General features: G+C 47.0%; 1 protein-coding gene across 6 annotated transcripts in view; it reads right to left on the reverse strand.

Annotated features, from left to right (window-relative positions):
* SYNE2 (spectrin repeat containing nuclear envelope protein 2) overlaps positions 1–25,099 on the reverse strand; it is a 287,230-nt gene that overhangs the window by 36,744 nt on the left and 225,387 nt on the right. For all 6 annotated transcript variants that reach the window (XM_059723316.1, XM_059723319.1, XM_059723320.1 and 3 more), the window contains 7 exons: positions 24,863–24,957; positions 22,885–23,119; positions 20,236–20,430; positions 18,853–18,978; positions 15,715–15,870; positions 7,322–7,480; positions 5,497–5,663 (listed from right to left, as the gene is read on the reverse strand). In XM_059723316.1, coding sequence (XP_059579299.1) covers positions 5,497–5,663; positions 7,322–7,480; positions 15,715–15,870; positions 18,853–18,978; positions 20,236–20,430; positions 22,885–23,119; positions 24,863–24,957 — 1,133 coding nt within the window. The remainder of the gene's footprint in view (positions 1–5,496; positions 5,664–7,321; positions 7,481–15,714; positions 15,871–18,852; positions 18,979–20,235; positions 20,431–22,884; positions 23,120–24,862; positions 24,958–25,099) is intronic.

Raw genomic sequence — 25,099 nt, forward strand, 5'->3', positions numbered from 1 at the left:
TCATGCGCCACACACTCCTACACTGCTCCAAAGGGAGAACTGGATTCTATTCCTGTCTCTGCCAGTTCCTATGTGAAGCCAAGCAAGCCACTTCAGATCCTGGGGGGAGATCTGCAGAAGTGCTGCATGCTTGCAACCACAAATGATGTCATGGGAGCTGTACTTGGAGCCTATAAAGGTCTAGGCATTTTTAGGTCATTGTTAAGTGATAATTTTAGATAGTTCCTGGAGATCTCAACACCTGGATTGTCAGCAGATTAACACCTGAAACTAGTTAGCTGGTTCAAAGTTACACCACCTCCAGGGCAGGATTATTTCTGATCTGTGTTGCACTAAGGTATAACCACTCTAAACTACAACATAGCATAAACACCCCATGCGCCCTCCTACCCCTGCTGGCCTGGATCGGACCCGCTGCTTCTCCCCCTCCCCTTACTTGTGACTACCGCAGCTGTCTGTCCCAGGGGAACAGGCAGGGAAGAGTTAACCTGCCCCTGGGCAGGCTCAGCCCAGAGAAGAGCAGCAGCCCACAGAGGTGGCCAGGCAGGCAGGTTAAACCTTCCCTGCCAGCTCCTCTGGGACAGACAGCACAGGTGGGGGGGGAGCCCTGGGGGCCAGGGGATTTTTAGCTTTCAGTTTTCCAGGCCCCTGCTGGCCTGAACACATGACTGCTCCAAACCTGAGCTAGCACCAACACTGATTAACATTTGTATGGCTCATAGCCTAAGGCAGGGGTGGGCAAAATGCAGCCCGGGGGACAGATGCAGCCCGCCAGGCCATTCTATTTGGCTTGCGGGGCCCCTAAAAATTTTAGAAAATGAATATTTATCTGCCCTGGGCTCCCTGTCATGTGGCCCTTGATGGCTTGCCAAAACTCAGTAAGTGGCCCTCTGCCCAAAATAATTGCCCACCCCAGCCTAAGTGGCCCTAATAATCTGCTTCCGTTGATCTTAAATAGGGCAGCCAAAATTAATGGTAACTATTGATCTTAAGTGCCATGCCTCAGTTCCCAGCCTGTAAAATAGGGATACAAGCACTCCCACATTTCACAGCAGCACTTGATCACCTTATCCATGAAACTGTCCTTTCTCACCCTGCAATCCCCTGCTTCATTCAGCACTCACCTTCCACTGCTAACAGATGAAGCAGGAAGCCCACAGATAACAGCTTCTTTCATTACCCCACCCTGGTCCCTCTCCAGAGCAGCACCATCCCAGGCACTAAGGATGCAGGGAGCCCATGGAGTAAATACCATGCGACAATGTCGTTAAAGGCTGGGTCATACCACATGTGCATAAGATGACCTGAATTCTGGCATTTGCTGGCACCTGGGTACTTGACTCTGCATCATCCCTATCCAAACCACCCCTTACAAATCCTCGTGTAACCTATTACTAAAACTACACAATCAACCCTGCCACACAGCTACAAGGCACAGCGCCCTAACCTGCCACTGGTGAAGCAGGGGGACAACGGGGGTCAGTGTCCTGCTGCTGCAAGGGTTGTTAAAATACACTGGAGAGATCCCAGGAAGAGGGCCACGTGCCCTCCTACAGAGGAAGGCAAAACACTCACAGTCTGTATCAATCTGACAATGGGGTAAAATTCCTTCTATATCCCAAATGTGGTGAATAGTCTGACCCTAAGAAGAGGGGCAAGACCTTGTAACCAGGACCCTCCAGGTTTTACTCCCAGTATGAGCACTGGTGCACCCCAGTCAAAATCCCCAAACTTGGCTACAGCCAACACCCAGTGCTTCTGAGGAAGGAAAAAAAAAGCCACCCTGACACCTGTAGCAACAGGAAGTGGGGATAACAGTTCCTTTCTGGCTGCATGTGGCAACTACACCGGTTCCAGTCCTGTCTCTTTCCCCATTCCCATCTTTTCAACCCAGTCCCATTCTCCTCACTTAACTGGCCGCAGGCTCCAGGATTCTCATCCCAATCAGTCTCCTTGCCCCATCAAATTTAGTGTCTCCTCCTTGGGCTTCTCACCTTGTCCCGGTATCTCCTTCCATTCCCAGTTTCCTATACAGCCTCTTTACTCAGCTAATTATAGTGCCTTCATTTCCAGCTTTTAGTTGAACTTCTCTCCCCACCACACCAGGCCTCCAGCCACTCTCATGAATATAATATTACACATGCCAGCACACAGGCCAGAACCTCAGTTGGTTTGAATAGGTATTGTTCCACCAAGCTCAAGAGATTCATTCCAGTTTCTACATGCAGAAGTTCTAGCCTTCTCTAGCTATGTTTTATCATTAAATTTATAACATTTTACACAGGCGCATGCCTACATACTAGGGCTGTACAAGGCTTCGGAATGCGCTTTGGATCCAGAGAAGCTTTGGGCGCTTCGGCATCCGTAGCAGCACGTCCAGATCAAAGCGCTGGCTTCTTTAGGTTTTCCAAAGTAGTTTGGAGCTTCCAAAATGCTTCGGAAAAGCTTCAGAGCTGCTTCGGAGATCCGGCCATAGGGTATAATGGGGAAATCAATGAAATATCTATAACTCTGTTGGGTTTTTTTGTCTGATTTGGATGAAACTTGCAGGGGTGGTATCCTCTGCCGAGAGCACAAAAATTCCAAGTTTCAAGAAGATCAGTGCAGGGATTCAGGGGGAACTGCACCCCAAATTCTTGAAAGCAAAACTCGTGTCACATCTATGTGTTACAACACAGGGGGGTCAAAACTGTAGGGGTGGTGGCCTCTGGAGAGGCCACAAAGCCTGCCAAGTTTCAAGGTGATAGGTGCAGGGGGTTGGGGGGAATTGCACCTCAAGCCACTGACAGGCAAAACTCATGCCATGGGTGACACTGTGTGTGTTAAGGCACAGCAGGGTGAAAGCTGCAGGGATGGTAGCCCCTGCTGCGGCCACAAAGCTTGCCAGCTGTGGAGGAGATTGGTGCAGAGGCGTTCTGGGGCCCGGCACCCCTAGCTGCTGACAGACAAAACTCGTGACATGGGTGCTTGTGCAACTGACTGTCTCTGTCTTGGTGGGAACTACTGCAGGCCTGGCTGCTAAGCTACTGTGTTACCAGTTACCAATCAGTCACAATTCACTCAGGGACCAGCTCAATACACAGTTGCTACCTAATGTAACCAGTTCATTAGCAACAATTAACACCTACGAAACCACACACTAAGGAGAGAAACAATCAATACAGACAATCAACTGCCCCAAGACAGAGACAGTCAGTTGCACAAGCACCCAAGTCATGAGTTTTGCCTGTCAGCAGCTAGGGGTGCAGGGCCCCAGAACCCCCCTGCACCGATCTCCTCCACAGCTGGCAGGCTTCATGGATGCAGCAGGGGCTCCCATCCCTGCAGCTTTTTGACCTGCTGCGCCTTAACACACACAGTGTCACCCATGTCATGTGTTTTGTTTGTCTGCAGCTTGAGGTACAGTTTCCTCCAAACCCTTGCACTGATCTCCTTGAAACTTGGCAGGCTTTGTGGCCTCAGCAGGGGCCACCAACCCTGCAGTTTTCAGCCCACTGAGCCTTAACACACACAGGGTCATCTGTGTCACGAGTTTTCCATGTCAGCAGCTTGAGGTGTAGTTCCCCCCAAGCCCCTGCACCTATCACTTTGAAACTTGGCAGGTTTTGTGGCCTCTCCAGGGGCTACCACCCCTGCAGTTTTCACTCTCCTCTGTTGTAACACATAGACGTGACATGAGTTTTGCTTTCAGGATTTTCAGGTGCTGTTCCCCCCAAACCCCTGCACTGAACCTCTTGAAACTTGGCATGCTTCATGCACTCAGCAGGGGCTACCATCTCTGCAAGTTTCATCCAAATCAGACAAAAAACAACAAAGTTTTAGATATTTCATTGATTCCCCATTATACCCCATGGCCGGATCTCCAAGGTGGCTCTGAAGCTTTGGAGCTGCTTCGGCCGGATTGAAGCAGAAACCTGGTCTGGAGCTCTGGATCAGATCCCTGGCATCTGAAGTGGCCGGATCCGAAGCCGGATCGAATAGCTGCTTACTCGCACAGGTCTACTACATACACTTTTCTCATTTTCCATTTTTAACTAATAAAAATACTGCAGATACTTTTAAGCCATTTTTCATAATTAATTTTCAGCAATCACTGAAAATAATTTCTTTTAATTATTTTGCATTTCAAATATTTGCTTTCTCTGTCTTATGCTGCATTGCACCTCTGACTGTTGCTGGTATGCTATAGATTCATAGATGCCAGGGTCGGAAGGGACCTCAACAGATCATCGAGTCCGACTCCCTGCCCTGGGCAGGCAAGAGTGCCTGGGCAGGCCAGATGCCTATCCAGCCTTCTCTTAAAGACCTCCAAGGTAGGGGAGAGCACCACCTCCTTTGGAAGCCCATTCCAAGTTTTGGCCACCTTTACCATGAAGAACTTTTTCCTGATGTCTAGTCTAAATCTGTTCTCTGTCAGTTTGTGACCTTCGCTCCTTGTTACCCCAAAAGCACCCTGGTGAACAGAGCATCTCCAATTCCTTGCTGTGCCCCGCTAATGAATTTGTAGGCAGCCACAAGATCACCTCTCAGCCTTCTCTTGCAAAGGCTGAAGAGGTCCAGGCCCCTTAGTCTCTCCTCCTAGTGCTCGGCCTGTAAACCCTTAATCATATGAGTGGCTCTCCTCTGGACCCTCTCAAGGTTATCCACATCCTTCTAAAAGTATGGTGCCCAGAACTGGACGCAGTACTCCAACTGCGGTCTGACCAATGCTGCGTAGAGGAGAAGTATCACCTCCTTGGATCTATTTGTCATGCATCTGCTGATGCATGATAAAGCACGGTTAGCTTTGCTGATGATTTCATCACGCTGATGACTCATGTTCATCTTGGAGTCCATGACTGAGATCCCTTTCTGCTTCTGTGCTGCTGAGAAGGTCACTGCCCAGCCAGTAGGTGTGATAGATATTTGTATGCCCTAGGTGCAGCACTCTGCACTTGCCCTTGTTGTACTGCATCCTATTGTGTTCTGCCAACTTTTCTAACCTGTCCAGGTCTTTCCTGCTGGGGTCAAATAACCTCAGCAAGGTATGCGTCCAGTCTCCTTTTGAAGATCTCCAGGGTAGGTGCCTGCACCACCTAACTTGGAGCTATCAAGAAATATCAAGTGATATCAGTTCAAAGATATCAAGTGATTTAAAATTTACCGCATCAGTGTCCAAGCTGATGCTGTAATTATTTTTAATGGAGTTCAGTTTTATCAAAAGAAAATCATTACAAATCCATCAGAAATAAAACAATCAAGATAAAACAAATAAACAGTCCCCTCTCTCCCTTGCCAGTACTGAATATACAAAGTAGTTCACAGTAGACGAGCAAATATTAACAAACTAAGAAGGAAAACACGCATCAAATCTTTCAATCTGTTCTAAATGCATTCTGAATTCCAAATTCATAACATTTAAAACCAAGTCTGTATCTTTCTGAGATGGGTAACTCTAAATTCATATGGTAAGATTAATCTGGATAAGACTTAGACACCTGAAATGCCTTTCCTTACCGTGCTCCGATGACATCAAAGAGATGCTGCCAGCGATCGTTAATTTTATTGAGTTTGTCATCTATTTCTGTGACTCTGCTCTTGCTGCTAGCCTTGATCAGCTGGTCACCCATTTGCTTCAGATGTAGTTTATTTTCATTAAACAGGTTGATTTCTTCCATGGAGTCCTGACAAATGCATACACGTGTTACTCATTCTAAGTAGACAAGACAGCTATTTCTTGGTGAAATCATGTTTCTGGGATGTGGTGGTAGTGGTGGTATATGTATTAGTGGGGCAGACTTGAAGTGGGAGGATTAAGGTTTCTATAGAAATACACAAAAACATTATACTGACATCTCATTTTCAATGGAAAACTGGAAGTGTCACAGTAAGTATTCCTAAATGCAGGCATTAAGTTCAAAATTTCCCTCTGCTTTCTTCTTCTGATTTTATTTGGTTAATTGAGCTACTTTCAAAAAATCCAAATTCCAGTGCAAGGGACTTTTCATGGTGTTATTAAATGCAGGAGAGCTGGGATTAAATACAGAACCCATGAAGCCAAAAGGAAAGAACAACTGCACTGTCTATATAAAGTTGATATGTTATAATTGAATTGAGTTCTATGTCAGGGAAGGAAGTCAGATTTGTTTCCTATTTCACGCTAAAGGTTTAGTTTTATTTTTGGTTGTAGTGACTTCCAATTTACCGAGCAAGGAAACTACTGCACATCTCCTGGGATCATCCTGAATGTATTTATTGCACAGCTCTTTTATCACAGCAGATGCTGGTTAGAACAGGTGTAAATAATGAAACACTAGTAGAAGCCCCAAAGATCTCCTCCAAAGGATACTTATGAGAAAGGGAGCTTCTGTGTTCACTTAATAATACTAAGTTCATGAACCTGTATGTCTTATAGATTCATAGATGTTAGGGTCGGAAGGGACCTCAATAGATAATCGAGTCCGACCCCCTGCATAAGCAGGAAAGAGTGCTGGGTCTAGATGACCCCAGCTAGATACTCATCTAACCTCCTCTTGAAGACCCCCAGGGTAAGGGAGAGCACCACCTCCCTTGGGAGCCCATTCCAGACCTTGGCCACTCGAACTGCGAAGAAGTTCTTCCTAATGTCCAGTCTAAATCTGCTCTCTGCTAGCTTGTGGCCATTATTTCTTGTAACCCCTGGGGGCGCCTTGGTGAATAAATACTCACCAATTCCCTTCTGCGCCCCCGTGATGAACTTATAGGCAGCCACAAGGTCGCCTCTCAACCTTCTCTTGTGGAGGCTGAAAAGGTCCACTTTCTCTAGTCTCTCCTCGTAGGGCTTGGTCTGCAGGCCCTTGACCATACGAGTGGCCCTTCTCTGGACCCTCTCCAGGTTATCCTCATCCTTCTTGAAGTGCGGCGCCCAGAATTGCATGCAGTACTCCAACTGCGGTCTGACCAGCGCCCGATAGAGGGGAAGTATCACCTCCCTTGACCTATTCGTCATGCATCTGCTGATGCACAATAAAGTGCCATTGGCTTTTTTGATGACTTCGTCACACTGCCGACTCATGTTCATCTTGGAGTCCACTAGGACTCCAAGATCCCTTTCCCTTGATATCTTGTACTTTCCCATCAGGAAGCATGGTTCCCATGCATAAGTGCAGGGAGCTTCTATGTTATAATCCATAAGGATTTCTTTTTGGGTTGTGATCGATCATCAGTTGGGAGGAAGACAGAGGAACTGAGGGTCTCATCTTCTAGCTATGGATTGTAAGGGTCCTAGGTTGTTAGTTTAGCGAGGGTTTATCTATTAAGAATTCTTAGAATGTGGTTCCAGAAAAGCTGATTTCCTAGTTACCTTCTGTAATTTGTCTATCATGTCTTCAATGCTGACATCTGCAGTCTGTAATACTTTGCTCTCCATCTGTACCAGCCATGCGCACAGCTCTTTATTCTTTTCATTGAACACAGTCCATGCATTCAGTCTGTCCTCTATCTCCTGCTTACGCAGAGACACCTACGGAAAGGAATACACTTGACAGCTGTCAATGCCTCCCACAATAGGAAGCTAAAGATGACAGATCTCAGTTGAAAGCATGCAAGACAACAATATGAATCTGTTTCTTTTTAACACTATATTATCACAGCAGACTTCATTAAAAAAGGCATCAGTCTAAGCCAGGGGTGGGCAAAATCCAGCCTGCAGGCTGGATTTGGCCCACCAGGCCATTATATCCAGCCTGCAGGGCCTCTAAAAATTTTAGAAAATTAATATTTATCTGCCCCGGGCTGCCTTTCAAAGTTGATAGGAGCCAGGGGCAGTAGGACACAGGGGAAGCCACAGCAGGACCCTGCAACAGCAAGGCCTGCCCAACCTGGCCCCCCCAGCCAGAAGCCCCTGCCTAGCAGGGGCTTCTGGCCTGGGACCATGGGGCTGTTCATGCCTCCCTGCGTGGGAGCAGGAAGTTCAGGTAAGAACGGGTGGGGAGGCAGGGGAGAACCACAGGCAATTGCTCCAGTCCTTGGTGCTGGGCTGGCTCCTGCTGAGTCTTGCAGTCTGGCCATGCAGCCAGGAGCCACATTGTACAGAGCGGCCAGTGGGTGGGCAGGAAATGAGCAGGCATGTGGGAGCACTGGGCCTGCACTGGTGTCCTGGGCCCAGCACCAGCAGGGCCCAGAGAGAGGTGGCAGGAGTGTGGTGTGCAGGCTGGCAGGGGTCTGTGGAGCCAGGCTAGGCTGTGCCCGTAGGGAGAGAGGGGAGCTGGCCTGGCCCCATAGGGCTCCTGCTGGCTGGGACCCTGAGCTCCTGCTGCCCTGCTCTGGGCCCGCTGGTGCTGGCTCCAGGACATAGGTGCAGGCCCCATGCTCCTGCCTGGTTGTCGCTGGTTCCCGTGTGCCTGCTCACTCCCAGTCCTCCCCAACCCAGCCCTTTAGTACAGGGACCAGCGTGCACAGCCCTGACCCCATGCTTGCCTGTCTGGGCTGAGCAGCAGTGATGCAGAACAAATTACTGCTCAGCACAGGAGAAAAGCGGCTCCTCCCCGCCCTCTCCCACCCCTCCCCATGGCTGGTGCCTCCTGGTGCAGCTACCCCAAGGCCACGTGGGGCTGTTCTGCATCTCTGCTGCATCACTGCTGCCTCTGGGCTGCCCCGTGGGGCAGCAGTGCCAGAGCAGAGTGGGCACAGGCAGGCTCGTGTGGGCTCCGGGTGGCTGAACCAGGGAGTGCTGGAAGTGGGAGAGGGAGGGGCCAAGTTTGTCCTGCACTGAGCAGCAGTTTGTCCTGTGCTGCTGCTGCAGAGCCTGGGTCCTGCACTGGCTCCAGGCTTGCCTGTTGGGACTGAGCAGCAGCAGTAGCGGCAGCAGGGGTTGGGCAGAAGTTGCTGTTCAGTGTAGGGGGAAGCAGCCCATCCCCCTCCATGCTGGGCAGTTTTAGTTGTGTCCACCCAGCGCCCGCACTGCGCTGGCTGCTGTGTGGCCCCTTCAGTGCTGCTTGTGAGCCACCTTGAAGCTGCTCCACATGGCCACTGCTGCTGCACTGGGCAGCACAGAGGTGGTGGTGAAGGAGCTGCACTGCAAACTAGCGAGTCACGGACTCAGCTAAAACTGCCTAGTGCTGGGTGAGAGAGCGATCACTTCCCTTTGCGTCAAGCAGCAGTTTCTGCCCAGGAGCGTGGGGTCTGGGCTGGCAGGGGCTGTATGGAGCCGGGCTGCGCTGCTCAAGCAGGGTGAAGGAGGAGCCAGCCCAGCTCCACAGACCCCTGCCAGCCCAGACCCCACACTCCTGCTGCCCTGTTCTGGGCCTCACTGGTGCTAGCCCCAGTGCACTGGTGCAGGCCCCACACTCCTGCCCAGATGTTGCTGAGCTCTGCGTGCCTGCTCACTGCCCCTCCCCCCTGCCTGCCGCAGCCATTTCCCCGCTCCTTCGCCGGCTCCGGCACCACCTGGTTCCCAACTGCATTGCTGGGACTGCAGGAGCAGCTGGGACGTGGTGCTAGAGCGGCAAGTGGGGGGGTGGGATGCAGAAGTGGCAGGAGAATGAGTGTGGTGGCAAACAGGGGAAGTGGCAGTGAGCAGAAACGGGGCCTGTGCCAGTGCCCTGGGGCCAGGAGCAGCAGGAGCGCAGAGCTCAGGCGTGCAGGAGCACTGGCGGGGGCTCTGCCTGCCACCCTCCCTCCACACACTCACAGCCCCCTACAAAATCCACCCCCCCACCTATCCACCCCCAACAAACCCCACACAGACACCCACACCCTCCCCCACATACCCACAAACCTATACCCAGTCTCCCACAATATACAAGAGTAAGACTTAATTTTAATCTATTATACTATCACCTCTATGTACACTACACAAATGTCTGTAAATCAGGACAAAAATATTTCCTAAATTTTATTAATTAATGCCGTAGTACATGTTTGATTTTTAGAATATAATTTGGTATTTTTCTGGTTCTGAGATGGCAAACCCCCTTGCTGAAAGGAGTACTTACGGAGCGCAAGGGGAGAGACTACTGGTGGTAATGTTCAGGGATTAAGGGGCGGGATTTCTGGTCCCAAGATGGAAACCAGGGGGCAGGGCACCTATCAAGAGGCGGGGCTACCCATGTGCAAGTCATACTTGATGACTTGCCAAAACTCAGTAAGCGGCCCTCTGCCCAAAATAATTGCCTGCTCTTGGTCTAAGCTTTGTGGTTGTTCCCGTTTGGGAACATGGGACTAGAAGACACTTTCTGAGTCACTGAAACCAGTCGCCTGCTATCACAGGTAACCACATCAAACAATTTCTATCATGAACAGATTCAAAGATTCACAGATGTAGGGTCAGAAGGGACCTAAGTAGATCTTCAAGTCCAAACCCCTGCCCTAGGCAGGAGAGAATACTGGGCTCATATGTCCCCAGCTAGGTAAGTATCAAGCCTCCTCTTAAAGACCCCCAGGGTAGGAGCCAGCACCACTTCCCTTGGAAGTTGGTTCTAGATCCTAGCTGCCCTGACTGTGAAATAGTGTCTTCTAATGTCCAGCTTGAACCTACTCTTGAACAACTTATGGTCGTTATTCCTTGTTACTCCAGGAGGTGCTCGGGGTAACAAGGACACTCCCATTCCCTGCTGGTCCCTCCTGGTAAGTTTACAGACAGCCACCAGATCCCCCCTCAGCCTTCTCTTGCGAAGGCTGAACAGGTTCAGGTCCCGTAGCCCCTCCTCATAGGGTCTGCCCTGCTGTCCCTGGATCATGCGACTGGCCCTCCTCCAGACCCTCTCGATGCTTGCCACGTCCCTCCTGAAGTGCAGCACCCAGAACTGGACGCAGTACTCCAACTATGGCCTGATCAGTGTCACACAGAGGGGGAGGATCACCTCCTTGGACCTGCTTGTGACATCTATGGATGCACGACAAGGTGCGGTTAGCCTTCCTGACCGCATCCTCACATTGGCGGCCCATGTTCATTTTGGAATCGATAATGACTCCAAGATCTCTTTCTGCCTCCAGCTCCCTCTTACATGTAGTTAGGGCCATGGGGTCACTGCCCCTGAAGTCCTGCTGGAGGGCTGTTTTACAAACTCATTACTCTGACAGTGAAACTCCAGCTTCCCTTTGAAAGCCAACCACCAGAGTGTTATTAATCGATTTGAATGCCAGGACTAAACACTGTAGCAAATACAAAGTTCTCTCCAGTAGGAGGGTTAGCAAATTAGGCAGCAATTTTATAAATTATGACATTTGTAGCAATGTGTGCGTCATACAATGGAAATCTAACAATGCTGAACAAACAAGGAATACAGAGTATTACACACATACACATTATATAACTTTACATGCACTTATATACACATTCCTACACTGGTAAAGAAGTTATTGCTCATGAGCACAGTTTTAACCATGATAAGTCAAAACAGAACTGTGAGAAGTTTAACCCTCGGGGAAAAAGGGCTAAATTATTATGGTCATGCTTCTTCTTACTGCAGGGTAAGCATGGACAGACAAGTAGTTTCCATGGAGCAGGTGACATATGGTAAAAGTCCTGCCCCTGAAATTTCTTTGTTCATGTCCTTCCATCATGGATTACTTCCAACCTTCCAAAATGCAAAACAGCTTTCTAAAACCTACTTTTTCCCCTTAAATGCCTGATCTCCTTCTGAAGTTATATGCAGCAGACACCCAGGACTGAAAAATTAAAATTTTAGACCAGTGATATTTTTAAGTTCTGATTAAACGCAAACTGTTAGGCCTAGCAACACTTGCACCATCACACTAGAGAGATGACAGCCACTTCTCTAATAACTAAAAGTATTTACTCTATGACTTTTCCAGTGACCTTGTGTTTACAGAAAAACTGTTTTAAGTAATTTCTAGAGACTTTAAAATGTATCTGAACTTTTCCCTTCAAAGGTCCATGCAGTTGACATGACAAAAGTATAAGTTACAATTTTTAATACTCTAAAAAAAGAAAAAAAGCTGCAAAAAAAATTATGTTTGGGTAAAATACATCAAATGAAAAAATATGCAGCGATTTCTGGGGTAGTCTAGTATTTTCACTGAAACCCTGTGTATGGCTGGCCCAACTCCAAGCCACAAGCAATAGCTTCCTGCTAGAGGTTCACCAATGCATTGGTCCAATATTAGATTGGTACTGATATAAAGAAAATTGTCTGTATCAGATCAACGCCCCCTGCGGTGAAGGAGGGGGCAAGGGCAGGGCCAGGTGCTGCCCAGCCGGGGAGGAGGGGGGGGGGGGCAGTGGTGTGGTTCGTGGTGGGGAGGGGGCAGGCTCCTGCCGCTGCCTGCAGCCTGGGAGGGTGGGGAGGGGGGTGTGTGCCCCCGGATCTGGGTGGGGTGGGGTGGGCTGCAGCTGCAGGGTGGAGCTGGAGCCAGCACTGCACGGGGCTCTTCTCGCCAGGGGTTGGGCTCAGAACAGGCTCCAGCGGTGCTGGGAAGAGGCTGTAGCCAAACCAGATTTTGCTGCAGCTCCACTCCCAGCCCCGTGCTGCCCCGGCTGAACACCCTACTTCCACCCAAGCACCTGGAAAAGCCCAGTGAGAAGAGCCCCGCTCAGCACCGGCTCCACCCTGCAGCTGCAGCCCACCCTCACCATGTAGATCCGCAGACACACGCCCCCCACCCTCCCGGGGTGCAAGCAGCAGCAGGAGCCCCCTTCCCCATGAGCTGCAGCTCCGTCCCATGCCGCACCCCCCCCCCAGCTGGGCAGCGCCTTCCCCTGCCCCCTCCCTCACCACAGGGGGCATTGATCTGCTCCCCACGGCCCTTCCCTCCCTCCTCTCCTTCTACCACAATGGACTGAACAGCTGATGGCAGCTGTATCAGATTGCTATCGGCCAATATGGCTCCTTAAATATCAGCTATCAGTATTGGCCCCCCAAATCTCTATTGGCTCACCCCTACTTCCTGCCAGTAAAAACTTTTTGAACATCTGTACTTAGCCTGTGTGAAACTTGGAAGTGCCAGTGAGAGAACAGGAACAGCTAAAAAGACCTTTTTTGCCTTGTATCTTTTGCCCTTGCCATTGTGAGAACATAGGCCCTACACATAGGCCCTACACCAGCGGTCTCCAACTTTTTTAAAGTAGATCACCTTTGGCATTTAAAAGCAACCCAAGATCTACTGTGTGCCTCCGCTACCCTCCCCTCCCCTCCCCTCCCCAGCATGTAAGCAGGGGGGCAGATCAAGGCAGAGGGAGAAAAAGTGATTTGGGGGCACACCTGCCCAGCAGGTAAGATCCACCCGGCCGGGGGTCCACTCAACTTACCCCTGCTCCTGCCTCTGCAGCAGTGTCCCTCACTGTGGCGGCCTCGATCTAGCCCCTGCCTTTTCCCTTCCCCACGGGCAGACATGCTGAGCTGGAGCACGCGTGTGCATGCACACAGGCACTCAGCCCCCCACCCCAGCCTCAGATCGACTCCAAGATCCACCTCAAGAGGCTCTGAGATCTACCGGTAGATTGAGATCCGTTGGTTGGTGACCACTGCCCTACACGTTCTTCATGCACTGGAAATGGATAGGTTGGGGAAATACAACCCTACATCTCTATGGCTTCTTTATTCCTGCTACATGGGGCTGAAAGGGCTGTAAAAAGAAGCATGACTCAGATAAAGATGAAAACCACCACAAAAAAAACAGTGGCCTGAGGATCCCTGCCCCACTGATGACTACTCCTCTGCATGTGTGACATTGGTCTTGCAGGCTGTCTCTACTCATCCCCTGCCACCTGCAATGCATCTCCTCTGTTAAGATGGCAAGGAGGGGATGACAGTGCTAATGGAGGCAGCATTAGCTCCTCTTCAACTCTTCTGACTTTTATTCTGCCTGGTTAAGGTGGGCACATTTCTGTGGAACGGCAGCTCCCTGTTCCAGCCCCTGCCACTCACAGACTGACAGAACCTAACCCAGGGGCTCCGTTTGGGATTTTGCCAGGAAATGAGGGGAAAGGCCTCAAAAATATCCACCCTTCCCTCCTGATAAGGCTGCCAATGGGACCTCATTTCTGTAATACTGCTGCTGTGGTTTTTAACCCCTCTTTCTGTGAAGCAGAAGTTGCACTACTAGCCAACATGCCTGCAGACATACTAGACCTGCAGATATACATGTTAAAATACACTGTGTTCCTTCTTGCTATGAATTGTTAACCTACGTGTTTCTTGCAATGGCAGCTATGCAAACAATAACCCCCTTGAACGCATCTGCTCCTTAGCTGTTTGTTTATTTCCCCGTCCTTTCCAGCACGAACATCTGGCAGCCATTCTGTGATGGCCATGACAGCTGCAGTGTCTGGCTGTTAAAGCCTCTCGTAGCTCTGCATTTAAATTTCAATTGCCCGCAAAGAATACAAAGTCTTTAAGTCTCCGGCTCCAGCTCATCTCTCAGACTGTGTTTTGATAGCACGTTTGAACTTAAAGTGCAATGGCTAAAAGATGATAAATTTGGGTAGTTTGTAGGTAGACACATAAAAAAAAGCTTGATTTTTAGGGCTGCTGGGCACTCTGAGACAAAGTACACATGCTGAGCACCCACAGGAAAGCCAGGTTTCCTTTATTTAAGTGCTGAAATGTGCATTTCCAACAGATGCCCAATACCAATCCATGCAGTTATTCTGGCATTACAATCAGTATACATAATCTGTACTAGTAAGGAAAACTGTGTGTGTATTTTCACTAGGTGAGCCCCTCAGTTCATGGCAAAATATTCACTTGGCGCAAAGATAAAAACATGTCCCCCACGTGAAAGTTCATGCAACGTGTGATCCTGCATTTCTTTCTTCATCAGAATTCCCTTGAAATTCCCTTTGCCTGGGTAATATTTGCACCCCCAAGATAATAAATTTACCCCAAATTATTATTTTTTTGTTCAACAAAACGAGAGCTTTGTTACTCTGTGATTACATGTTGCTCGCTCAAAGCCACCTTAAATCAAGATTTAGAAATAATATTTTGCTCTTTTTTTACTGCCTTGCTCTATTAACAAGCATAAAAACGCATTCCTACAATACTCATAAGCTAATCTACTAAAACAAAGGGCTAAATTCATCCCAGTTGATTTCTGTTGATGAACGGAGTCCCATAAAAATGTAAAAGCTGTGCTGAACTGAAGTTAATACAGCAGCAGGCCACAAAGGACAGTCAATGCTGTATGACAGCTCAGGCACAGTTTTGGAAATATATTACACAAAAGAACAGGCTTCATAACAAGTTTCGCTCCTCTTTGCTGGTTTCTGTGAACATTTCACCGATTAGCTTTCTTGCTGTTGGTTTTTAAGTCAGTCTCCACAACATACCATCCCTTTGTGAATTCAGAAGACGAAAAGTAGGTGGCAGGACCAGCAACCCCCCCCCCCCCCCCAAGTTTTTCCATCCTTCATTTTAAGCTATTCCCGTTTCCCCTTAGTTATCTGCACTGTCATTTTGTGAGCTAGAACAAAGCCTCCCCCCCCCCCCCCCCCAGACTGCCATAGCCCTTTACTTCATTTCACTTCCACACTTCAGGCACACAGTTATTAAAGGAGTTTGCTTAACTAGGGTACTTTGTGCTTTGGAAACAAAGGGAACAGCCTCCAGACTAACTTTCACCCCAATTGCTCAGCTCTGCTAAAAAGCAGTGGCATCCACAGATAGTGCTCAAAAAGATTCCCCTCTTGTTGACTACAGCATGCCGCTTTCCGCTCTGCTTAGGCCCCAAGACATTTCACCCCAAATGCAGCGCCGGGAGCCGGGGACATGAACGCTATATTCAGCAACTTACTCTCAGACAGAGCTCTTCCCATTGTCTGTGCAAATGCTCTACTTGCTCCTTCAGCACCATCGCATCTTCTGCAAGGAGACAGTGAGCCAAGTCTGCCTTCATATTACTGAGTTCTTTCATGTTCTGATTCCAGTCTGCCAGCGACTTCTCCAGTCCCTGCATTTAAAAACACAAGGAACACAATCCTTTACACTAAGCTCCTGGTTTTTTCCAAACCTGTTGGTTAATCCCCCGATTGGCCTGTGGGGGAAGGGAAACCAGAGAGAGGAGGGGAATTTGCAGAGGCGCAGCCAGAAGGGTAAGGCTGAGAAAGTCTCTGCTAGGAGCAGGCTCCTCAGCTGCTGTTGCCTTTTCTTCTTCTGTATGGGAGAGGCAGGGAAATGCTTAGCAGAAAACATGGACTTCTCTTCAGCTGTATTAGAGGGTGTCCTCCAATGTACCTCATTCTGGGTCTGGGCCTGAGCCTGCTGGTCAGCAGTGCATTTCCTACTGGCGTCAGAAAGAAGCCTCCTATGAATCTCTTAAAATACCAAAATATGCTCTAGGAGTTACCTGCCACAGCAGAACACAGAAACGCATTGCAAACGCACTTCAATTAATAAATGTACTACAACTTCTTATGTTTTGCAAGTTTTCTGGGGTTTTTTTTTTTTGCCAGAATGCACATTTTCCTCCACATCTGGTTTCTATTTGAAACTACAAGCCGCTTCCCTCCGGTTTTCCTCCAGCCACACTGAATTTCATCATTGCAAGCATTTGGTCTGTTAGCAGCTCTCCAGGTGCTTCAGTCTGAAATTTCTAAGTGATTCAATTAGGAAAAGAAAGGTAAAGACAGACCCATTCCTACTGTCATAAGGATATAATTTTTTCTGATGGCTTTTTACAAGTAATGTGTTAAATTCTCGCTGAAGGAGAGGAGTAATTGCCCAGCAGTCTGCAGAGAAAGGAAACAGCAGTGTTCTGCAAATGAAGGAGAGCTACATTTTACAATGAAACCTGTCAGGAAACCTTTCACCTTCTGCTGACAAAGAAAAAAACCTACCGACTCCAGTGAGGTGAACAGGGCAGAAAAAGGTATTAAGGATCCAGAAACCTTTTCCTATGCCAGCAGCACCTCTGAATGGCATATTTGCATTTTGAAAGGAGACTCACCATTCAGCTTTCAAAGGAGACACTGAAAAAAAAAAAAATCTACTAAACTAAAAAGGTGTGAGCATCTAGTTCAGTGGTGCTCAGCCTCCAGTCCATGGCCTGAACCTTGCCCGGGGGCTGCTCAGGGGGCCAGAAATTTGGTGGTGTGGGAACTGTAGCAGTATTAATTGTTGTAGCTTCCAGAGCCATGGCAAATAGCACAGCTTCCCCCACTGTCAAATTATGGTCCTGCATGCTGGATCGCACTGGATCACTCCACCGCTGCATCCAGTGCACAGGGCCAAGCTGTTGCGCACCACAGATCTAGTTAAAAATAAGTCTCTCTGTTCACAACAAATTACGCCTTGAAAAAACGCAGGAGTGCAAAGTTATAGGCTAACATATGCACAAACAAAAGACTTGATTCAAAGGCCAGTGGGGACAGACATTTCTTTGGATTTTAGGTCAGGCTCTAGGCATGAGAACAACACTGCCCCGAAAAAGGAGAACCGAATGCAGAAAACAGGTCCTCACGCTCCCTAACACTATTTGGGTCCTGTGCTCCACTACAGCCTGGACTTCAGCCTCCGTTAGCACAACTGGAACTTGTCTCTTCGCACTGCTGAAGCTCCATTCCTGGTATCGGTGGTAGCAGCTAAGGAGCCGGCAGGCTGCAGACAATTTTACAAAATGCTGCGTAGACACAGATATTCAAAGGTTATAGAAGACTGTTCTTTTAGGAAAGGCAGCCAAGTATCAGAAAGACTTCAGGCAGCTGATAACCATTCAAAGCTGTGTTATTAATCGGCTTACTTGTTTTCACAAAGGCAAATCAATTTATTTCATAACCAGGATGACTTAAGGACTAAGCAGGCAACATGCAGAATTGTTACATGGCTCCTGCACTCGAAATATTTTTTGTGGCATGATATTGGCTGCAAAGTCTTTCACTATTGATGGTAAAAGCTCCTCCCTGACTCTCTAGCCTTCCTTTCCTTTCCTTTAATTATTTAATTACTACACGTGTGCAAGGTGCTTCATAGACACACAACCAAGTAAGGTCCCTGAGGATCCTGTTGTTAATAATACAATGAGTAAAAACATCCAGCTACTCTGAAGGGAAACTATAAGGTGACAGATGGGTTGAAAGGAATTTAATAACGGGGCTTCTCTAATCTGATAATGTACAGGCTGAGAAGAAGTGAAAAAACCTGAGCCACATCAAGGACATAGCAATAACTGACTTGGAGCAATAAAAGAGCACAGAGAGGTTCCTAATGGCTTCACCCAGACTTCTTAAGAGAACTTGGACTCAAAAGCAGATATTAGGATGTTATGTCAGATAGGCAGAAGAGAAGTTCCCAATATTGTGAAGGAACTGTATTTCACCAAGGAAGCAGGCAAAAATCACCGACTGAAGTCACTCCAGTGCCAGTTAAGGCACATTTACACATGTGTTTTAATGAGCGTTAGCTTATTTTAATGCACATTAAAAAACTTTACAAAAAACTATGCACTTTGGCTAATGTGCATTCAAATAGGCGAATGCACCTTTTTCTAGTACCTCACAATGGAGGGCACTTTTACACATGCCCCAGGGGTGGGGAGGTGGCACCTTAAATAGAGCAGCTCCAAGAGTCGCTCTAATGAAAGCACTGCTGCATTTCCTGAACTTGAAAATGGCAGTGGGGGCACTTGAACTAAAGCTCATTCAACAAACTTTGCTTCCAGTCCCCCTGCTGCCTTTTGTAAGCATGGGGACACTGATACACAGGACACAGGAGGCTGCTGGAGCGTGGCAATTGCCACAAGCCAGCAGATTTGATTAATCAGGTCTGCTGTGATGCACTGGAATTCCAGCACGCTGAAGCAGCCTTGGTGCTCATTTATACATGCCCGGAGGTACTAAATGTAGTGTGCATTAGCAAAAGCACATTAATGAACATGCAGACGTGTCCTCAAGTATTATACAAGGAATCTCTTTTATAAAACACATCCTAGGTATACCTTCACATGTTCCTTAGCTTTGTGGAGCTCTTCATGTTCTTCTGGAAGTGGTTCTTTTTCTTGTGCCTTGAGCTCTCGCAGCCTGCTTTCCAGGTCCTCCATTTGCTTTTCACAGCAGTCCCAATTCTATTTTTGCACAAGTAAAAGAAGTTATGGATGGAAATGAAAAGTGTGACATATCACACTGCAGTTAATTAAAAAGCAGTCATCTCTAACTTGATTTGCTTTACGAGTTGAAGCAGATCACTTAAAAGTGATCTTTCCTGCCCAGAGCACGGGGGCTGGACCCAATGATCTCACGAGGTCCCTTCCAGCCCTAAACTTCTGTGAATCTGTGAACTAAGTTCTTTGTGGACAGACTCAATGTCATGAAGAATTTTATTCATGGATTTGTGGGAGAACTGAATAATTTCATATTTAATACCCCCTGATTGCATATTTTTGCTCAAGCTGCCCATATCACACTTTTTTCAAACTCGAGAGTCTCTTGTGCGTAATTTTACACAGGAGAGCAATTAAATCATGATTTACATTTTAGACTCATTAAGCTTTGATCAGCTATGACAATAAATTTACCTGAGGATAGAAATATGCATAGATTAATTCCTTATTTTCAGAGGCTATGGGAATGGGGAGGGATGCAGGCCTTTTTGGCACAGACTACATTTGCAAAGACTCTATAGGAGAGTAATGAGGAATGACTAACGGTATTGGTCTGAATGTCTGACCCAAGTGCTTTGCAGCTCCGAAACGCGAAAGGAGTTATGTAGCATTACTACAGTCTTAAAAAGGTTCCTTACAACAGCATATATGCAGCAGCACAGCCCCTCAATACAGACATGAGTCCATGACCTGGGCCTTCCATATAGGCACCAGTATCTACAGCTGTGAAACCAGCAGGGAGTGATCTCCCAGGGAGTCACCGATTCCTCCAGAAAAACTGCATTGGTGTATGAGCAAAGTTTACTGTCATGTGACTTAGCTCCAGGGATAAGAAAGCCTTCTGATAGCCTTGAGATGAGCTGGTAAAACATTAATGGCCATAGTCCCAGAGATACACCCTTCCAACATTGCTGGTAGGGAAACAGCTGCTATCCCCTCCAGTCAAAGGCACTGGTTTCAGGGACTCTGTCTATCCTTGGATGCCACAGTCACCATTCCCCTGCCAAATTTCTGTGGGCAATGCTGCAGCACCATCCATAAAAGAGCCAGGAAGGTACTACAGCCTCTGGGACTCTGTGGACACACTTTGCACCTTCCTCAGCCCACTGGCCTTGCTGCCTCTAGGACTTGCCAAGCCATGCTGCATCTCCCCTGTGTGGAAAGAAAAGTATGTAGGGCTCTGTGTGCGCTGCCCCTCCTCTGAGAGCATGTGGTGGCTACCTGCAGGGTGCTGTGCAGCTGTTTCATGATCTTCTCCGCTTGAAGCTGGGTTTCATTCCAGCGCTCCTGTAACTGGCTGAGCTCCTGCTGTATCCCAGCGCTGGTTTCTCGGTCAGAGACATTACGTAACTTTTCCCCAGTATCAAGGGCTCCAAAATATGTGGTTTGCCACCTCTGTAGAAGTATTTCCTTGTCCTAGAAAATAAACCACAACACCATTCTAAATGTCTGCTCTGAGACCAGAGTTTTACAAAAAACTGTTCTCTATGCACTTCTTTTCTTAAAAGGTGACTGTCAAAGGAAATTAATAAATAAGCAAGAAAGGATACAAGTCTTATATGCATCTATAAAAAAAAAAAAAAGACCTGCATTTTTTTCTGAATGCTTTTTTGCATTAAAATTTCAGGCACTTGCTAGACTGGTAAGATCCTCTGATGATTTTGTAACTAGTAAAAGGAGGCTGTCAAGAGTATGAATAGGGAGCAACAAAAAAGAAAACATGATCATTAGTCATACAATAAAAGAAGAAATTAAAAGTTTATGCAACTGTTTTTGGTTAACACCTCTTGCTACAACTGAGCCACAATTTGGAGAAATAACAGAAGTCTGTTCAAGACTGGCCACATCATCTCTCACCTGTAAAAATTAGCTAACAATATCCTTTGGCAGAGAACCATAACAAGCCTCCCATTAAAACCAAGAAAGACTAGAGGCAACAAGACTAGAGTTTTGTTACTTTTTAATAAAAAACAAGCAGGGAAGAAAGGCTTTTCAGCAATGGAGGCACCAACATTCATTTTTAAAAATCTGCCACAGGTCACCTTTCATAGCAGGAAAAAACAAGCATAGAACCAGACTGGCAGCAAGTGCACGGGGCAGTGAGAACAGTCCTGAGGCTCCAGCATTAATGAACTGTGTCAATGCAGACAGAGGATTGAGGGATTAAAACAAATATTCTAAATGCCTGATGAAGTGGTACCTTTGGCCTTCTCATTTTCCTCCTAACATACAAAGGGGCACTCAGTTAAACTGGAAAGCAAGAAACTTAAACCTGATAGAAAATGCTGCTGCTGCTTCTTTTTTAATACAGGATATAAGTCATAGTTGATAGTAGGTAGGGTCAGAAGGGACCTGAGCAGATCATCAAGTCCAACCCTATTACAAGAAACAATGGCCACAAGCTAGCAGAGAGCAGATTTAGATTGGACATTAGGAAGAACTTCTTCACAGTTCGAGTGGCCAAGGTCTGGAACGGGCTCCCAAGGGAGGTGGTGCTCTCCCCTACTCTGGGGGTCTTCAAGAGGAGGTTAGATGAGTATCTAGCTGGGGTCATCTAGACCCAGCACTCTTTCCTGCCTATGTAGGGGGTCGGACTCGATGATCTATTGAGGTCCCTTCCGACCCTAACATCTATGAATCTATGAACCCCTTGCCATGGGTAGGAAAGAGTACTGAGGCAAACGACCCCGGCTTGGTGATTATCTAGCCTCCTTTTGAAGACCCCCAGGGTAGAAGTGAGCACCACCTCCCTTGGAAGTTGGTTCCAGATCCTAGCTGCCCTGACTGTGAAGTAGTGCTTCCTGATGTCTAGCCTGAATCTACTCTATGTCAACTTATGGCCGTTATTCCTTGTTACTCCTGGTACTGCTCAGGGGAACAGGGACTCTCCCATTCCCTGCTGGTCCCCCTTGGTAAGTTTATAGACAGCCACCAGATCCCCTCTCAGCCTTCTCTTGTGGAAGCTGAACAGGTTCAGGTCCCGTAGCTTCCCTAATAGGGCCTGCCCTGCTGTCCTCGGATCATGCAGGTGGCCCTCCTCTGCGATGCTGGCCACATCCCTCTTGAAGTGCAGTGCCCAGAAATGGATGCAGTACTCCAACTGCGGTTTGACCAGTGTCGCAGAGAAGGGGAGGATCACCTCCTTGGATCTGCTTGTGAAGCATCTGTGGATGCATGACAAGGTGCGGTTGGCCCTACTGACTGTGTCCTCACATTGGAGGCCCATGTTCATCTTGGAATCAATAAAGACTCCAAGATCCTTTTCTGCCTCCACACTGACAAGAAGGGAGTTCCCCAGTCTGTAGGTATGCTGCTGGTTCTTCCTCCCCAGGTGCAGTACCCTGTACTTGTCAGTATTGAAACTTATCCTGTTCTCATCCGCCCATCCCTATAACCTGTCCAGATCTAGTTGTAGCCTGTCCCTCTCTTCTAACGTGCTCACTTCTCCCCATATCTTAGTGTCACCCGTGAGCTTGAACAAGGTGCTTTTCACCCCCTGTAGAACTCGTTGCCATGAAGCATCACTAAGGCCAAATTTTAGTATGATTCCAAAAAAGTTTAGACATATAATTTAGGAGAAGATCCATATACGTAGTTATATTACATAGGAAGCATCTTTGATAAGGGATACATAAACCCATATGGCTTCATGTCATAAACTAACCATTAAAAACAGCATTTAGGAAGAGACTTCTCCTTTGCAATAACATCTATTGTGGCCTTGCCTATATTATATTTTAAGAAAATATCAGACACTTGTTTTGTTCCCAAAGTGCTTGCTTTTACAATTCTTTCATTTTACTGGAGAGGTGTTATTTCAGTCTTAAAAACAGCCCTGTCTCATTTGGTTATAAGCAATAAAACAATGACCTTGAAATTGTGAATCAAATTCCGTAGATGGTAAAGGCTGTAGCTGCCTTGGCTCTTCACAGCAGTTATGAAGTTATTTGTATTGGTAAGAAATTTTGAGAGATTCTGTAGAGAAACCCTGAAGTGCTGCCACAGCTTCACTCGTCCATCAATCTCATTTTTCTTTTGCTGAACCATCCGGATGTCACTCTGCCATTCCTCCTTCAACAAGGAAAGTTTGGAGACAAACTCTGTTCTGAAGAGGAAAACATTTTGGAGAGTGTTAATATGACACATCAACATCTTTCTCTTGAGGAGGTCTTCTAGCCGTTTGCAAAACAAAACAGGGCATTACGAGCTCTTAGCATCAAACCTTATGACACAAAACTATAAGATGGTACAAGAACAGAGGAGAGTTCTTCCTGCTGCTCCACACAGCAACACAGAGTTCAATTCCCTCTGAAGCAAACTGTGACAAACACAAGCTCAAAGCAGACGGAAGTCAATACTTGTAGTAATAGATTTCTGCCCGTCTCGCAAAATGACACTCTCTACTGTACTTTAACCAGGGTATAAATGCAACCCCTTCACTACTATGTAATAGGGAAGGTGAGATTTAGATCCCAGCACCCAAAAATGTCAAACCTAAAGTCTGCTGAAGCCTATCAGCCCATTAGGGTAGCATGGTTAATAAACACTATTTTTTATAGACAACAGCACATGAGGAACTCAACTGGTAACGTCATGTCTAATAACCTTTATCTCTCCAGCCTGAATGGCCACGTGCCCTAATTAAAGCTGGGTCATTTGGGTAAAGCTGTTATCTGCATAAGCCTGGAGTAGGGTTCAAACTCAAGACTTTAGAGCAGTCATTCAAGGCACCCCTCACAAAATACCAACCCTTAGTTTTCATTCGGTTTTTGACTGTGAAAAAAACAGTGTCATTCTTCTGCTGCACAGAACTCAGAAAGACCACAACAGGTCAGAATGGTTTTGATGCCATCGATTCCTATTTTAAATCTCTGGGCTTATCTTGTGAAGCATATGCAGGTTGTTTGCACACTTAACAGTTAATATCATGCGATACCCTTAAAAAAGATGTTGCAGCACCCTGGTTGAGAACCACTACTCTAGAGCTGTAGTGAGACACCTTAACTGCTCTGCCACAAAAACCAAGTTTAGAACCTGTCTGCAATACAAAAAAACCAGCGATGTTTTGCTGAATCCATTCAAACCATTTTGTTGATCTTATATTTATTCTCTAACTTGATATGTAACATGTTTTTTCCTAGTCTACAGGGCTGAAGCCAAGTAAAACCCGGATTCAACTAGCATAATTCTTGGATGACGCAGAGGATGCCTCAGCAAAAGAGGAAATGGGAGAAGGCTAAACACTCGTCATGTGTTTATTCTTCATGGAAGATGGGGTTGCACATAAAACCACAGGGTATGTTAGTGCAATTTCAGAGATGTATTCAGTAGCAATAACCAATTGGTCAATAACTACTTTAGTTCTTCATTACCCAATTAGATTTGTGTTGGATTTAAAACGATTAGAGGATGGACATGGGTAGTCAGCAAGCTCTGTAGACAGGTGACCTTTTTAAGTGCTCTCTCGCCCTACTGCTACACAGGCTTTTATAACCTCTTCCCCTGTCAATTTACCTGCTATAACAGGGTACAGTAACACAAGACAACAGGTTAAGGCAGACAGTAAAGAATATTTTGTCAAAGCAGAAACTACACGTAGAATTATATTTGGTGTGCAGAACATACAGTTACCACTTAAAATGGATTTAGGCCAGGCCACCAGTGTTCTTCTCCCTGCTTGCAAAATGCATGGGGACATCTTTAATGCATGCATAGCTAGAAGCAGGGTTTAAAGTCTCTTCTAAGGCTTGAGGGGCACTTATTCAATATTGATTCAGGGGAAGGAAGCAACCTCCTGCAACACCAGCCCTATTTTCTGGAAGATCTGCAGAAAAAAACAAATGATTACCTTTTTTCTGCTTCTTCTGACTCCAGGAAGAGAAGCACTTTGGATATGACGGGATTAAATATTTGCTGATTTACAGAAATCTCCACTTGCAGCTTCTAAAAATGGTGGAAGAACAAGATTGTATGTTCGTTTCCTGACAGACATTTAAACAACTTAGGCTGCTGAAAAATTGTGACTCCTCCTACCAGAACATCAGTGCAACTATTTTAAGTGTAAATAAATGCAGCATTCTCAAAC

Source organism: Alligator mississippiensis, chromosome 2, assembly GCF_030867095.1.
Source record: "Alligator mississippiensis isolate rAllMis1 chromosome 2, rAllMis1, whole genome shotgun sequence".
Lineage (NCBI taxonomy): Eukaryota > Metazoa > Chordata > Crocodylia > Alligatoridae > Alligator > Alligator mississippiensis.